The sequence below is a fragment of the Chiloscyllium punctatum genome, chromosome 10, assembly GCF_047496795.1.
Source record: "Chiloscyllium punctatum isolate Juve2018m chromosome 10, sChiPun1.3, whole genome shotgun sequence".
Classification (NCBI taxonomy): domain Eukaryota; kingdom Metazoa; phylum Chordata; class Chondrichthyes; order Orectolobiformes; family Hemiscylliidae; genus Chiloscyllium; species Chiloscyllium punctatum.
Window position 1 is genome coordinate 98,290,027 of NC_092748.1, and position 15,035 is coordinate 98,305,061.

Genomic DNA, 15,035 nt, shown 5'->3' on the forward strand with positions numbered 1-15,035 from the left:
TCCATAGTTCCCTTTATTTAACAGAAGTACTGTCACTTCTGACTGTACCCTCTCCCTCTCAAATTGCAGATTGAAGCTTAATGTATTATGGTCACTACTTCCCAATGGCTCCTTCACTTCGAGGTCTCTGACCAATTCTGGTTCGTTACACAATACCAGATCCAGAATTGCCTTCTCCCTGGTCGGCTCCAGCATCAGCTGCTCTAAGAATCCATCTCTGAGGCACTCCACAAAGTGTCTTTCTTGAGGTCCAATACCATCCTGATTCTCCCAGTCTACCTGCATGTTAAAATCCCCCATAACAACTGTCGTAACATCTTTGCAACAGGCCAATTTCAGCTCCTGATTCAACTTACATCCAGCATCCAGACTACTGTTTGGGGGCCTGTAGATGACTCCAAAGAGGGTCTTTTTGCCCTTAGTATTTTGCAGCTCTATCCACACTGACTCTACATCCCCTGACTCTAGGCCCCCCCGCACAAGGGACTGAATATTCTCCCTTACCAACAAGGCCACCCCACCCCCTCTGGCCGTCAGTCTGTCCTTACGATAGCACGTGTAGCACGTGTAGCCTTGAATAGCACGTGTTCTTGAAAGGTAGGTTACCTTCTCAAGAACAATTCCGGATGGGCAATAAGTGCTGACCTAGTCAGCAATACCCACACCTCATGACTAATAGTGTTTCTTTGTTTCCATCTTAAACCATTTGACACATAGTTTCAGCAATTATGCAATCAAAGCACTTCTAGTCATCTTGCAGAAAGCTCTAAAGGAATCATTATGGCCCCTGCATGCATCAAACACCAAATCCCCAGCCAAACTCCGCCACATGATTTGTTTGCTTAATATCTAGATGTTAAGCACGGGAAGCTTCCATCCCTACCCTTAGTGATGAAATGTTCAGGAATATTAAAATTAGAACAGGGTGGGAAAGAAAGCACCAAGTTCCTATTCCTGATTGCAGTCTAGGTGCATGTCAGGTAAAGACATAATTGGCATCGCCTGGAATGATTCCTCACCATTCCCCAGCTCTCACCCAGATATAATGGGCTCTGAGAGGAGACTTAAACTTGTAATTATGGAACGATGTATAAATGAGGAGTGAATATCTTCAGGAGAGTTGGGAAGCGTATTGTTAAAAAAAAGGGTTGAAAGATGACTATGACACTGAAATATTTATTTTCCAAATGCCTACCTTTTTCATTGTTTGTGTGTTAGTCTTAGCCAAGACCATCTCAATAGAGTCTGGCGGGCTTGTGAACTGGAAGGCCTCTGGATGCTGGCGGTACTTCTTCTCACTCGCAATCTCTGTTGCTTTCTTCGCCTTCTCAACGTCTAATGACCCAATCGGACTCCAACCAATCCCCCTCAGCCACTGAAGGTCGGCTTTATAATTGTTCTAGCAATTCAGAGACAGCAACACTTCAATTGTTATAAATTCTACACTGGTTCCATAAAATTAAGACAAAACAATGTTATATAAAGTATCAACTTTAACCTGAACATATATTGTATATTAATTACAATACAGAGATGTAGATCAATTTCTCATGTGCTACGATAAATGTTGATTCTACAATACTGCAGAGTTCATTTTTGAAATATAGCCTAATTTTGTTTAGCGCCTAATATAACCTTGATTATTAGATTAGATTACTTACAGTGTGGAAACAGGCCCTTCGGCCCAACAAGTCCACACCGCCCCGCCGAAGCGTAACCCACCCTTACCCCTACATCTACATCTACCCCTTTACCTAACACTACGGGCAATTTAGCATGGCCAATTCACCTGACCTGCACATCTTTGGAGTGTGGGAGGAAACCGGAGCACCCACGCAGACACGGGGAGAACGTGCAAACTCCACACAGTTAGTCGCCTGAGGCGGAAATTGAACCCGGGTCTCTGGCGCTGTGAGGCAGCAGTGCTAACCACTGTGCCACCGTGATTATCATGCACTATAAAATAACTAATTTATTTAGGTTATACTTATAACCTTAATTTATAACTCATGTTTACTATTTCTTACTATTATACTTTTAAAATAGTGTACAATTTATTCTGATGAAGAACAATGCAGATATATTCATTCTATTTAAAAGTTTGAGGATATAAAAGCCGAACAATAATGTAGCAACCTATTATAGATTGTTGTGGGTATAAGTGGATTTGACAACAAGCACGTATTTTAAGTGGAAAATAAATAACACTGGTCATTAAATGCACTGGAGTTGTATTTCATTTTGCTGAAGTTACAATGAGGATGATGTTAATAGTCCCACAAAAGACTGGACAGGCTAGGTTTAAAAAATAAGCATCACAGATGTGAATTGTCAGTGAAGATATTAAATTCAGTTCAGAATTGTAAAATAGTGTCAACAAAAAAAAAGTGAGCTTACATCACTCTGTATGTTCATCATCTTTCTGGAAAGTTCCAAGTTCATGGCATCAGGTAGATATGTGAAATTGCGGAATTCTTGCTTGTAGTTCACATTAGTGGCTACCTCCTGGGACTTCTTAGCAGTCATAAGACTGAGCATATCCAATGGCATGTGGTACTTGGTCTTGGTCTTTTCATAATCCTTCTTATATTCACGTTCAGACTGCAGCTTGGCTACACGCATGGAATGGACCAGCTTAGGGTCATCCTGCAAATTCTTGAAACCAATCTGCCTCCCTCTATCTTTCTCGTAAGCTTGTTTATATTTATACTGTAAGAAAGTGAAGGTCAAAAACAATTACACTTGCAAGTTTAAAAAAAACCCATCCAAATTATGACAAATCTCATTGCCCCGATCATGGGGAAAAAAAACAGTGCTTTGAAACTATTTTCCTCCAGTTTTGAGCAGAAAACAAACTTTGAATGTTTCACTCAAAAATAATGTAAGCTCACTATGGTGAAAGTTATGAAGTTGACAAGCTTTTGTAAAGCTTGGTTGATTCATATCCAAACTTTGCACAGACTCAAACATCATTGTGATGTTTATTAAAGAGATACCTTTAAAATGCTTTAGAAAAATATAAGGAATGGTAGAATATGTAGGCCAATTGTTTCTCCTTGCCTGCTTCATCATTTAAGAAGACCATGGATCAACCTCTGTCTCAACTATATCTTCCCACATTATCACCATGTCCCTTTGCATCCAAAATCTGTTGATGCCTGTCTTGATTTTATTCAATGACTGACCATCCACAGCTCTCTGAGCTGGAGAATTTCAAACTTAGGAGGTGCATTCAAAAATAGCAACATAATATATTGTTTATTGTGCTGGTGGCCAGGTTCTTAACCTGTTACCCTATCCATACCTACATTATAAAATTGAAACAGAACAATTCCTTCAATTTAAACTGGTTCAAACAGAACAAAATTCAGGTAAAATCCTTAATCACTGTTGATTTTGCTCTTAACCAGTGGAATGGTTACTGTTTGGCCTTGGAATGTTGGCGTCAGGATGGGAAAGATGACCACACCTCTTGCAATTTGAAGCAATTGAATAATAAAGTCCATCTGGTTAATTCACTTGAACATTACGCTAACTAGCAAAGTGCAACTGTATGTAAACTGTTAAGGAAGCAGCAGAAAGAATTCTCAACATCATGCAGGTGGTCACTTGCACAAGACCATTTTTATAGCGGAGGAGCTGGTACAAAATAAGACAAAGGGAGGTCATGGATTTCATGACCACTGCAAAACACTTACATCACTAGCAATATTAGTTGAGGCTTTGGCAGCTTTGATCGGAATGGCATCAGCACGGAGATCATGTCCCTTCTTCTTATCCTCTTCCATGCTCTGCCTGTACATTTTCTATAAAGGAGGACAATATAAACTAAAATTATTGGATTCTTCTAGACAAAATAAACTAAATCAAGCAAGTCAAGGAAGTGTACAAAAAGGTGATACAAAGCTACTAGCTTTTTTCTCTAAGCATTTTTACGAAATAGAACTAAACTTACTACACTATCAGTCATTCATTATCGTGCCAGTTTTTAAGTGAAATTTTCAGAAAATCATATATATCTGCAGCACCAAAACAAAGCCATTTGACCCATTGTATTCGTGCTAGTTTTTTTGAACATTTGCTCTCATGTTTCGTCCATAACCCGGTTAGTTCTTCATCTTCAAATACCTGTCTAAATCACCTCTAAATTAAATTCAGGACTCAGTTTCCACCTTTTCAGAAAGAGCCCAACAAATTTAAGTGAAGAAAATTCTCTTCTCTTATAGGTGTTTTGCCAAGAATTGTGTTATTGGTTCACTGGTCCGAGGTAACAGGTTTTCTCCAACCCTTCTATTAAATTCGCTCACTATCTCTTTGGTTATGTCAGAATCTCCATTGTTCTAAGGATGGGTGTCCTAACATTTTGAAAGTCTTAATAACTGAGACCCTCCTCCATTGTAACAACATGATAAACATCATCCTCTGATCTGCAGGTTCACAATGTTCCAGCTGAGAACCAGTTTGCAATTCATAAAGTATTAGCATAACCTCTTTGTTTTTAGATTCTATATCTCTACTACATACTCAGGTTTTAGTCATTTTATCAAGCTGTCCTACCATCTTTAAGGATTTGTGTATATGGACACCAAAATATTTTCACTTTATTTTTAGAAGAATTGCATACAATTTAAATCCAGTCTGTGACTGAACAGTTCATCAGACAGGACAAAAATGTCTGACAGGTACAGTACAACAACATAATTTCAGGCCCTTTACTTTAACAACTGCACTTTACATGTCACTATTTTTTCATTTTGTTTCAAACTCAAATATTGTTGTTTCAGGTTCTCCAGAGGATTGGGGCAGTGATTCTATCTACTTTTACTTTATTTGCTGGAATCTGAAAAAGAATAATTAAATTGTTGCTTCATCCTCTGTAGCTGGTCCAATTTTGGCTTTTCAGTGACACCCAGTACAAATTGTCTTCTATTGATATTTGATTTCACAGTGGATCTTTGAATCAGAAAGTTAATGACTCTTGTGTCTACTCAGGTATATTATTTCTGAGTTTTCAAGGGGACTATTAATGTGAAGTACTTTTACTGGCTACTATCTTACAGACAAGTACTCTTGGATCCATTTTAAAGTATACACTTGCTTGACTTTCCTTGTAATAACTTAAATTGGAGTGACTTGCTTTGCTAAATCAGACTTTCAATCCACTTGTATGTATCCAATATATATGACAATAGGGAGGAATTCAGGTTAATGCACTCTGCTTACCTCACTGATGTTGTACTGGTTTACTTTAGCTAGAGCAATTTCTGGTGTGTCTGGCATCACATGGACTTGTGTCTTGTCTTTTTCCCAGGCTTCCTTGTACAAATGCTGCAGAATAATAATTGTTGATAAGTAATGGGTGCTCTCAATGATAATGAAGTACCATCCACAATCAATGTTTTTTTAAGAAAAGATCTTCTTACCCTATTCATGATTTTGGCATTGACCTTTGCCAACTCCATAGGCATGGATTCCATATCAATGGTGTATTTTAAAGTCTCTGGGTGTTGACGATATCTTTTCTCACACAGGATATTTGAAGCTCGCTTGTTCTTTTCATCCTCCAGTGAGCCAATGGACATCCAGCCCATACCTCTCAAAAAGCCAGTGTACTCTGATTTATAGAGAAGCTGAAATAACAGACAGAAAGGTTACAAGAATGCCACAAGGCCAAAAATATATAAATGAATCAGCTTGTGTAAAAGTATTACTCATTGCTATGAAGAGTAAGAAGGTCAGACAGAAGAATTGAGACACCAAAGCAAATGAAGGATGAAAGTTGACATAATAGAGGCCGGCATGATGTCGACAATTATAAATATGCCACAAACTCTGCATTATTGACAAGTTTGTTGGGTAACTGAGGTCTTCTTCTTAATCTTTGCTTCTTTGACTGTCATTTTTCATCACAGCACCTTGGAAAATATCTGGCCCTATTCCATCATGACTCAGAATGAAACAAAAGTTTTCTGAAATCATAGATACAGCCCATCATTGGGTTAAGGGAGGACCACTTCACTTATCAAATTTTAGTCATTAAAGGTACACGTATTGTTTTGAATAAAACTCCCACTTTGTTATTACTGTGTCCTGTAGTGCATTAAAGCAAAGATTGTTGCACCAATGTAGTGACACCACATAAATGCTAGATACATGTTTTCTACTATGAATAGCTGCAATTAAACCATCCTGTCCAGGTCTATATCTTAAGCAAATCTAATAGCCACGATATACATCTGTAGAATTTTTGAAGCCGACAGGATAAACAGGTTAAGACGATAGTCAAGAATTGAATACAAGAGGAGAGAAATTATGTTAGAGCTGTAGAGAATGTTGGTGAGGCCACAGCTGGAATACTGTGTATTCTGATAGCCACACCATAGGAAGGATGTGATTGCACTAGAGAGGTTGCAGAAAAAATTCACCAAGATGTTGCCTGGGCTGGAGTGATTCAGCTATGAAGAGAGACTAGACAGGCTGGGGGTTTTTTTAAGAGCAGAGAAGGCTGGAAGAGGTGTACAAAGTTCTGAGGGAAGATTAAGAAGATAGGAAGAAAGCTTTCCTTTCAGTAAAGGGATCAATAACTAGAGGCACAGTTTTAAGGTAAGGAGCAGGAGGTTTAGAAGGAATCTAAAGAAAAACCTTTTACCCAGAAAGTGTAGGTATCTGAAATTCAATGGCTAAAAGCACAGTAGAAACAGGAACCCTCAAGTTATTTTAAAACTATTTAGGTGAGCACTTGAAATCCATAACATTCAAGGCTACAGGTCATGTGCTGGAAAACGGGATTAGAATGGATAGGTGTTTGATGGCCAGTATGGACACAATGGGCCAAAGGACCTTCTTCCATGCTGTAAAAACTCTGATTCTCTATGACTCTAAAAAACAGATACAATTACATCAGGCAATTGGGGTTATCATATGGAAATCATTAGTGCAAACTCAGCAAGAAGGACAAAACCCTTCATCTAAAACTAAAGTTATAATTTAATGATTCCAAACACATTGCTTATTTGTTCAGTTATTTTCTAGTATTAGTAGTCACAATGGCATGGGAATTCTAGGGATGTGTACGTTTAGAATAATAGAACAATTCATCGCAGAACAGGCCCTCTGGCCCCAACATATGCAGAGCCTTACCCTTACTAATTTCACACAGTGATATAAGTAGCAACTGTAAATGGAGCTTGCCCTTAGATCCATTTTAACCTTTCCTCATTTTACTTTAACAATTTCATAACAGATATGTTTGAAAGATCTACAACAACCCTGCGTAACTCCACAAAGCACTGACAGAATGAAGAAAATAGACATATTTGTTCTATCAGAAAAACAACCAATGTACTTCAAGTTTGTCTAATGTAGAAACTATTCTTTAACCATTTCCACATTTCGTTGAATCTTTGACATCTATTCGAGCAAGCAGACAGGATGTCCATTTATTATCTCTTTAGTATTTTTTAGTCATAGTGCTTGAGGGATAAATGTCACTTAGGAACTTTGGGAAACTTCATACTTTTCTTCAAATAATTAATGGGATCTTACATAGACTTTGAAAGACAAAGATAGTTCATCAAGTAACATAAAAATGACCACACTACTACTTCTTGCACGTCAGCTGTGACTTTACATCAATAAAAGCATATGGTTTTTATTTTGCAAAGTGCTTCAGAACATTCTGAGCAGATGAAAGGCACAGTATGAATGCAAGTCCTTTCTCTGCCGACTACTGCACTGAAATGTTTAGAGTCATAGTGATGTACAGCACGGAAACAGACCCTCCGGTCCAACATGTCCACGCCGACCAGATATTCCAACCCAATCTAGTCCCACCTGCCAAGACCCAGCCCATACTCTTTATATTATATTATTGAACCCACAATTACTTGACTCCGAAGAAAGAAGACAATGACTCAGTGGAATTCCCTAAACCAGTTGTTGGATCCAAATATCCTCTCTGTTGCTCAGCAACTCACTATCTTAACTAACTGATCTAATGGGAAAGAGGGAACTGAGCTGATGGTGTATATTAAGCATTCATTGCCTTGGTAGCAGAGTCATTCCCTCTTCTGCACATGAAACATTGATATAAAATGGACAATACTGGAACTGATAAAGGTCTAATAATTTCACTTTAATCACTTACATCACTCTGTATGTTCATCATGTTCTTGGCCAGTTCCAAGTTCATTGCATCAGGAGGAATTATATAGTGATGGATGAGGTGCTTGTAGTTGATGTTGCTGGCTACATCCTGAGACTGTTTAGCAGCTGTAATACTGACCATGTCCATCGGTGTATTATACTTTGTCTTAGACTTCTGATAATCTTTTTTGTACTCACGATCCGATTGAAGTTTGGCAACATTCATGAAGTGGACTAGCTTGGGGTCATCCTGCAGGCTACGGAAACCAATGTGTTTTCCTTTTGCCTTTTCGTAGGCAAGCTTGTATTTATACTAACGAAAAACAGCACAAGTATTACTTGAACAGCTCTTATTGTGCACAATAGGTTTGTTACATTTAACTTGTGTCTACATAATTGTTAACTCATATTGTTCTCATCTAACCATAATGCTGTTCTCTGATGTGAAATTTGCTATATGTAATGGCCACGTTCATTTCAAAGGCTTTTGAATCTTTAGGGATTACTACCTCAGTATCTGGGATTATGTTGAGTTCAAGAGAGAAAAAAAACATTATTTATGATGCCTGCATTGGGAAAGGGTACTATGATACCATAGAATTTTTATCCATTAATATTTAAAACTAAAAGATCCCGGGCAGTATACTGATTTCCAATACTGGCTTCCAGATCTGCAGAGCAGATGTAGGATGAGGTTCATCAGCAGTAATGGAAAGTAGGGAAATCTGTTTAAGCTTTATTTCTTTTGTTGTTGACTTATTAAGCAAGTATACATTTCTGTTCACAAACTTTAATTCTGCCATTTCAATTGGTAACACCAATAAAAATCAATAACTTCTGTGCAAAACAAATAAGAAATAAGAATGCTGGGATTAAGTTTATATGTTATAATTCAATCAAATGCAAAGAATATATGTATTGCAATTTCTACCATATGTACTTGCGTAAAAGCCCAATTTGCTTGAGACCAATGGATTAGCCCAAGTGTCTTGGGGTGAAAATGAACATGGGTAAACTGCAATGGAATAAACTAAAATCTAACAAAATTCTAATTATGATTCAAAACCTGATTAATTTAATAATCTGATAGGTAAAAACCAAAGGTAAACACTGAATGCTTGGATTTTAGCACTCACTTTCATAAATATTACTTTCATAATCAAAAGATTAAAATCGTCAAGAATATACCTTGGTTCTGAAATTCTGGGGCTTCTGAACCCCAAAGAATTGAAACTGAAAAATTAATTATAATAAAACTAAGGAAAAATATTTTTTAGTTTTTGCAAGCAGTAATCATTCAACTTCAAACGAAGGGCAATTTAAAACAAATAAGATACAGTCGGTTTTGCAATAACGTGGTAGTTCCTTTATTGTGCAACCATGTGTTATAAAAAAAATCTTGTAACAGTAGCACCATTTAAATTAATGGAATTGGAATCGCATTATAACAAGTATACACTTAAAAGTTTAAACTTTAGAAACAGAGTTCCCAATTCGTCAATCATTATAGTGAATATGCGTTAATGAATTGTGCGTTATAACAGAACAACCTGTAATCCAAACCATCTATTATCCTCTGTACAATGACTGTAATAGTATCTGCTGCATGGGGACATGTATATGGTTTATATGACAACACTGAAACTTAGCTGTCCTAGGGCGTAATTGTATATCAGATGATATCTGGTAACAATATCAGAAAAAATAAACTTACATCACTGGCTATATCCCTATTGGCCTTCGCTGCTTTTATTGAAATGGCATCAGGCATCAGGTTATAGCCTTTCTTCTTTGCATTTTCCCAGCCAGACCTGTATAATTTCTGAAAAAAAAAGGAGCCGGAAAAAGGAAATCAATATTAACATTCGTTATTTGATGGACTGGATCCTGTAATCTGCTTTATCATAAAATACTTGTGAATCCTTCAAGAATTACTGTTCACTTTCTAATTTCACATCTAACTGGCTTAGCGTTAATTTTTAACATTATATTCTTTCATAGAACATAGAACATAGAAAAGTACAGCACAGAACAGGATCTTTGGCCCACGATGTTGTGCCGAGATTTAATCCTAATGTAAAATATTGTAACAACCTACGCACCCCTCAACTCACTGTTATCCATGTGCATGTCCAGCAGTTGCTTACATGTCCCCAATGACTCTGCTTTCACCACCACCACTGGCAACACATTCCATGCATTCACAACTTTCTGTGTATAAAACCTACCTCTGATGTCTCCTTTATACCTTCCTCCTAATATCTTCAACTATGACTTCATGTACCAGTCAATCCTGCCCTAGGGAAATGTCTCTGGCTATTGACTCTATCTAACCTCTCATTATTTTGGACACCTCTGTCAGGTCTCCTCTCTTCCTCCTTCTCTCTAGAGAGAAAAGTCCAAGCCTATTCAACCTTTCTTCATAAGGCAAGCACTCCAGTCCAGGCAGCATCCTAGTAAACCTTCTTTGCACCCTCTCCAAAGCCTCTGTATCTTTCCTATAGTAGGGTGACCAGAATTGGACACAATATTCCAAGTGTGGCCTCACCACGGACTTGTAGAGCTGCAGCAAAACCTCATGGCTCTTAAACTCTATCTCCCTGTTGATGAAAGCCAAAACACCATATACTTTCTTAACAACACTTTCCCACTTGCGTGTCAACTTTGTGAGATCTATGTACTTGCACACCCAGATCCCTCTGTTCCTCCATACTGCCAAGAATCCTGCCTTTAATCCGATATTCAGCATTCAAGTTCAACCTTCCAAAATGCATCCCTTCGTATTTATCCAGGTTAAACTCCATCTGCCATTTCTCAGCCCAGCTCTGCATCCTGTCTATGTCGTACTGCCGCCTGCAGTAGCCCTCTATACTATCGACAATACCTCCAACCTTTCTGTCATCTGCAAATTTACTAACCCATGCCTCAACCTCCTCATCCAAGTCATTTATAAAATCTACAAAGAGCAGAGGCCCAAGTACAGAGCCCTGCGGGACCCCACTCAACACTGTCCTCCAGGTAGAATACTTTCCATCTACAATCACTCTTTGCCTTCTGTCAGCCAGCCAATTCTGAATCCAGGTAGCCAAATCTTCCTGTATCCCATACGTCCTGACTTTATGAATGAGCCTACCATGGGGAACCCTATCAAATGCCTTGCTGAAATCCATATACACCACATCCACTGCTCGACCTTCGTCAACCTATCTTGACACCTCCTCAAAAGAATTCAATAAGATTTGTGAGGCATGACCTGCCCCTCACAAAGCCATGCTGACTGCCTTTAATCACACTATGCTTTGCCAAATAGTCATAAATCCTATGCCTCAGAATTCTTTCCAAAACTTTGCTGATCACAGACGCAAGACTGACTTGTCTATAATTGCCAGTGATTTCCCTATTACCCTTCTTGAAAAGAGGAACAACATTCGCCTCCTTCCAATCCTCCGGTACGACTCCCGTGGAGAGTGAGGAGGGAAATATCCTTGCCAGAGGCTTAGCAACCTCCTTTCTCGCTTCCCAGAGCAGCCTCAGATAAATCTGGTTTGGCCCTGGGGATTTATCAATCTTAATGTTTTCCAAAATTTCTAGCACATCAACTTCATTAATATTGATCTGGTCAAGACTGTATCCCAGCTCCTCTAAGTTTTCATTTACAACAAATTCCCTTTCCTTGGTGAAAACCTAAGCAAAAAACTCCTATACCTCTTCAGACTTCAGACTCCTATACCTCTTCAGACTTCAGGCACAAGTTCCCTCCGCTATCCCTGATCAGCCCTACCTTCTCCCTGATCATTCTCTTATTCCTCACGTATGCTAGGTATTCCTCCACCAAAGGAAAAATAACTACATCTGTCTTATTAAATCTCTTCATGCTATTAGAGAACTAGAACTGATCGCCCTCTAAACTCAAGGGAATAGAAGGCAATTGATCCTCATTGATCAACCTTGGTATCACTCCAGTGAATCTGCTGTTCAAGGCAAATAAATATTACCTGCCATTTATTCTAAAATCTAAAAGCACTCCCTCATTTTTAGATTCCATCTCTCCTGGTAAAGGTCTCATTCTTGTGACCCATTTTTGTCACCTTTTGGTTTCATAATGAGTCTTGCATCTCTTTGCTCCTCTACAGATTCCCAGCATCCCACTACTAAGACAATTTTCCAATTTATCTTTTCCAAATGGCTGATTTCAAACCTCGCGACATGCAACTTTACCTGGTATTGTTTATCCCATTCATGCTAAGCTATGAATTTTACAATTTTGACACCAGTGTTTGCTAAATTAGCTTTCAAAGTTTGAAAAATAATCCCTCAGCAACTGGATTCACCAGCAATCACAGTTGGATCACAGACACAGGAGAAGCCATAGGTTATTTTCATTTTTTGTCACAATTCAGTGATGACTTACCTCACTCATATTCATTTGATTGACTTTGGATAACACAATTTCTGGTGTATCAGGCATAACATGGACTTTGTTCTTGTCTTCATCCCAAGCTTGAGTGTATAATTTCTGTCAAAAAGTAGAAGAATAATTCCCATGATATTAAAAGAAAGTTGAATGAGTCGGGCTCGAGATAGCAGCAATCATGAACGTTTTACCAAGGAGAGCCTTCCAGCTCAGCCTATGGTAGAGCATAACTCCCTGCCACAGTTAGATCACTAGGTAAGTTCTCAGCTCAAACATGTCATTCTGTGGAGTGGTGGGAATTGGAAGGTTCTGTAGGAAGCGTAGGAATCCTTCCAACATCAGGAGAGCACTCATCTTCAGTCAGGCATTTATTAGTATTTCATGTAACAACAACTGTGTCTTTCACCATGGATAATTCGTCGTAATGTCAGAAGAACAGACTCAGTCTCTCCTAATTCCACTCCTTCCACCTCTGCCATGAGTGATCCAATTGATAAAGCCAGAAAAGACACCAACCCAAGCGTATCATTAGGCTCCAGAATTGTGTCTGTGTGTGTGTCTGTGTCTGTCTGTGTGAGTCTGTGTGAGTCTGTGTGAGTCTGTGTCTGTGTGTGTGAGTCTGTGTGAGTCTGTGTGAGTCTGTGTCTGTGTGTGTCTGTGTGTGTCTGTGTGTGTGTTTTGTATCAGCTATAAGTCAAAAACTCTCACATTTGAGTGTTTGGCTCAAATTCACCTTGAGGACAAAAATCAAGGCTGGAACTTCAGTGTAGTTCTGAAACTGCACTCTTTCATGGTATCATAGAATCCCTACAGTGTGGAAGCAAGACATTTGGTTTACACTGACCCTCTGAAGAGTGCCCCACCTAGACCTATCCCCTACCCTCTCCCAGTAACCCTGCATTTCCCATAACTCATCCACATAACCTACACATCCCTGGATACTATGGGGCAACTTAGCATGGCCTATCCAATTAGCATGAACATCTTTGGACTGTGAGAGGAAATCGGAGTACCCAGAGGAAACAATGTAAACTCGGGGAGAAAGTGCAAACTCCACACAGACAGTCAAATCAAACCCAGGTGGAATCAAACCCAGGTCCCTGGAGCTGCAAGGCAACAATGCTAACCACTGAGTCACAGTGCCACCCCAGATGAAATTGATATAAGACTGACATTTTCATCTGTCTGCAGATGGAATTGGAAATTTCTGTGTAGTACTCTGATAGAGTAGGGGTGTTATCCCCGGTGTGTGTCCTGGACAATATTTAACCTACAATCAATATTACAAATCAAGCAGATTGTTTGGTCAGTATCAATTGCTGTTTGTGAAAGTTTTGTTGTGTGCAAATTAAATGCCCTATTTCCTACATTTCAACAAGGACTTGAGCCGGTAGCATAGATGACTAGGATATGGTGCAAAGTAAAGCCAATAATGTGGACTCAATTCCGTAGATTGTTATGGTCTTTCATGAAGATTGCCTACTCACATTTCCCCATGCTTGTGGAATGGTTTCCCTTAGGCAACATGTAACTAGATTTAATTGACTATGGCTTCCTACCTTAAAATGGTGACTACATTTCAAAAAGTACTTTGTTGAACATAAAGTGCTTTGGATGTCTGATGATCATGAAGGTGGTGTTATATAAATTCAAGACTTGTTTTCGTACTAGGAAGTGTTACAGTTGCAGCTATACGGTTGGCTTAGCTGCCTAGAGCTAGGAATGAATCACCAGAGTTCTTGTATGTTACTCAGTACATTCAGAAGATGCAGAAACTGCTCGAGAAGAACAAAGGACTTAGCTGAGGTGCACCTGAGGACCTATGTCCTTCAGAGGAAAGAGGAAATTCACAATTTAAATCTTTGAAAATTGATGCAGAGGAGGATTACGTCCAGGGTAACCTTTACCTTGTTCATTATCTGTGCATTAGTCTTGGCCAAAACCATTTCAAGAGAATCAGGGATGCTTGTGAATGCAAATTTTTCTGGATGTTGGCGGTATTTCTTCTCACTTGCTATGTCTGTTGCTTTCTTTGCCTTCTCTACATCCAAGGAGCCAATAGGAACCCAGCCAAGACCTTTAAACCAGGTATTATAATCCAATTTGTAATTATTCTGCAAAGAGAAATCAGTACAAAGCACTTTGAGTGAAATAGTACAAACATGCAGATTTAACAGATTCTTTTATTTGCATTTTAGAATGCTCACAGACAAATGCCCAGTATCCAAAAAAAAAGCCATAACAGTTGGCTGTGAGATGAAAATTATGCTACATTAAGAATTAATTGGCTTTCAGACCAGAATCCCATTAGTGTTTGATGTGAGAGGATAGTTGGTGAAGTATAGAATAAAATACTCATTAACAAAGCAACTTGGAAATGTTGGGCTGAATCTTACATTTTCCTTGACAAACTATTGGTTTTATCAGGTCTCAAGGAGTGTATCTCTCCACAGGCCCAGTTAGCTTTCTCATCGTA

The 15,035-nt window shown here is 38.7% G+C and overlaps 1 protein-coding gene across 41 annotated transcripts in view; it reads right to left on the reverse strand.

Annotated features, from left to right (window-relative positions):
* The window catches only part of neb (nebulin), a 293,069-nt gene that overhangs the window by 195,609 nt on the left and 82,425 nt on the right, over positions 1-15,035 (reverse strand). For all 41 annotated transcript variants that reach the window (XM_072579807.1, XM_072579845.1, XM_072579844.1 and 38 more), the window contains 9 exons: positions 14,467-14,673; positions 12,557-12,661; positions 9,860-9,967; positions 8,147-8,458; positions 5,424-5,630; positions 5,224-5,328; positions 3,699-3,806; positions 2,398-2,709; positions 1,196-1,399 (listed from right to left, as the gene is read on the reverse strand). In XM_072579807.1, coding sequence (XP_072435908.1) covers positions 1,196-1,399; positions 2,398-2,709; positions 3,699-3,806; positions 5,224-5,328; positions 5,424-5,630; positions 8,147-8,458; positions 9,860-9,967; positions 12,557-12,661; positions 14,467-14,673 — 1,668 coding nt within the window. The remainder of the gene's footprint in view (positions 1-1,195; positions 1,400-2,397; positions 2,710-3,698; positions 3,807-5,223; positions 5,329-5,423; positions 5,631-8,146; positions 8,459-9,859; positions 9,968-12,556; positions 12,662-14,466; positions 14,674-15,035) is intronic.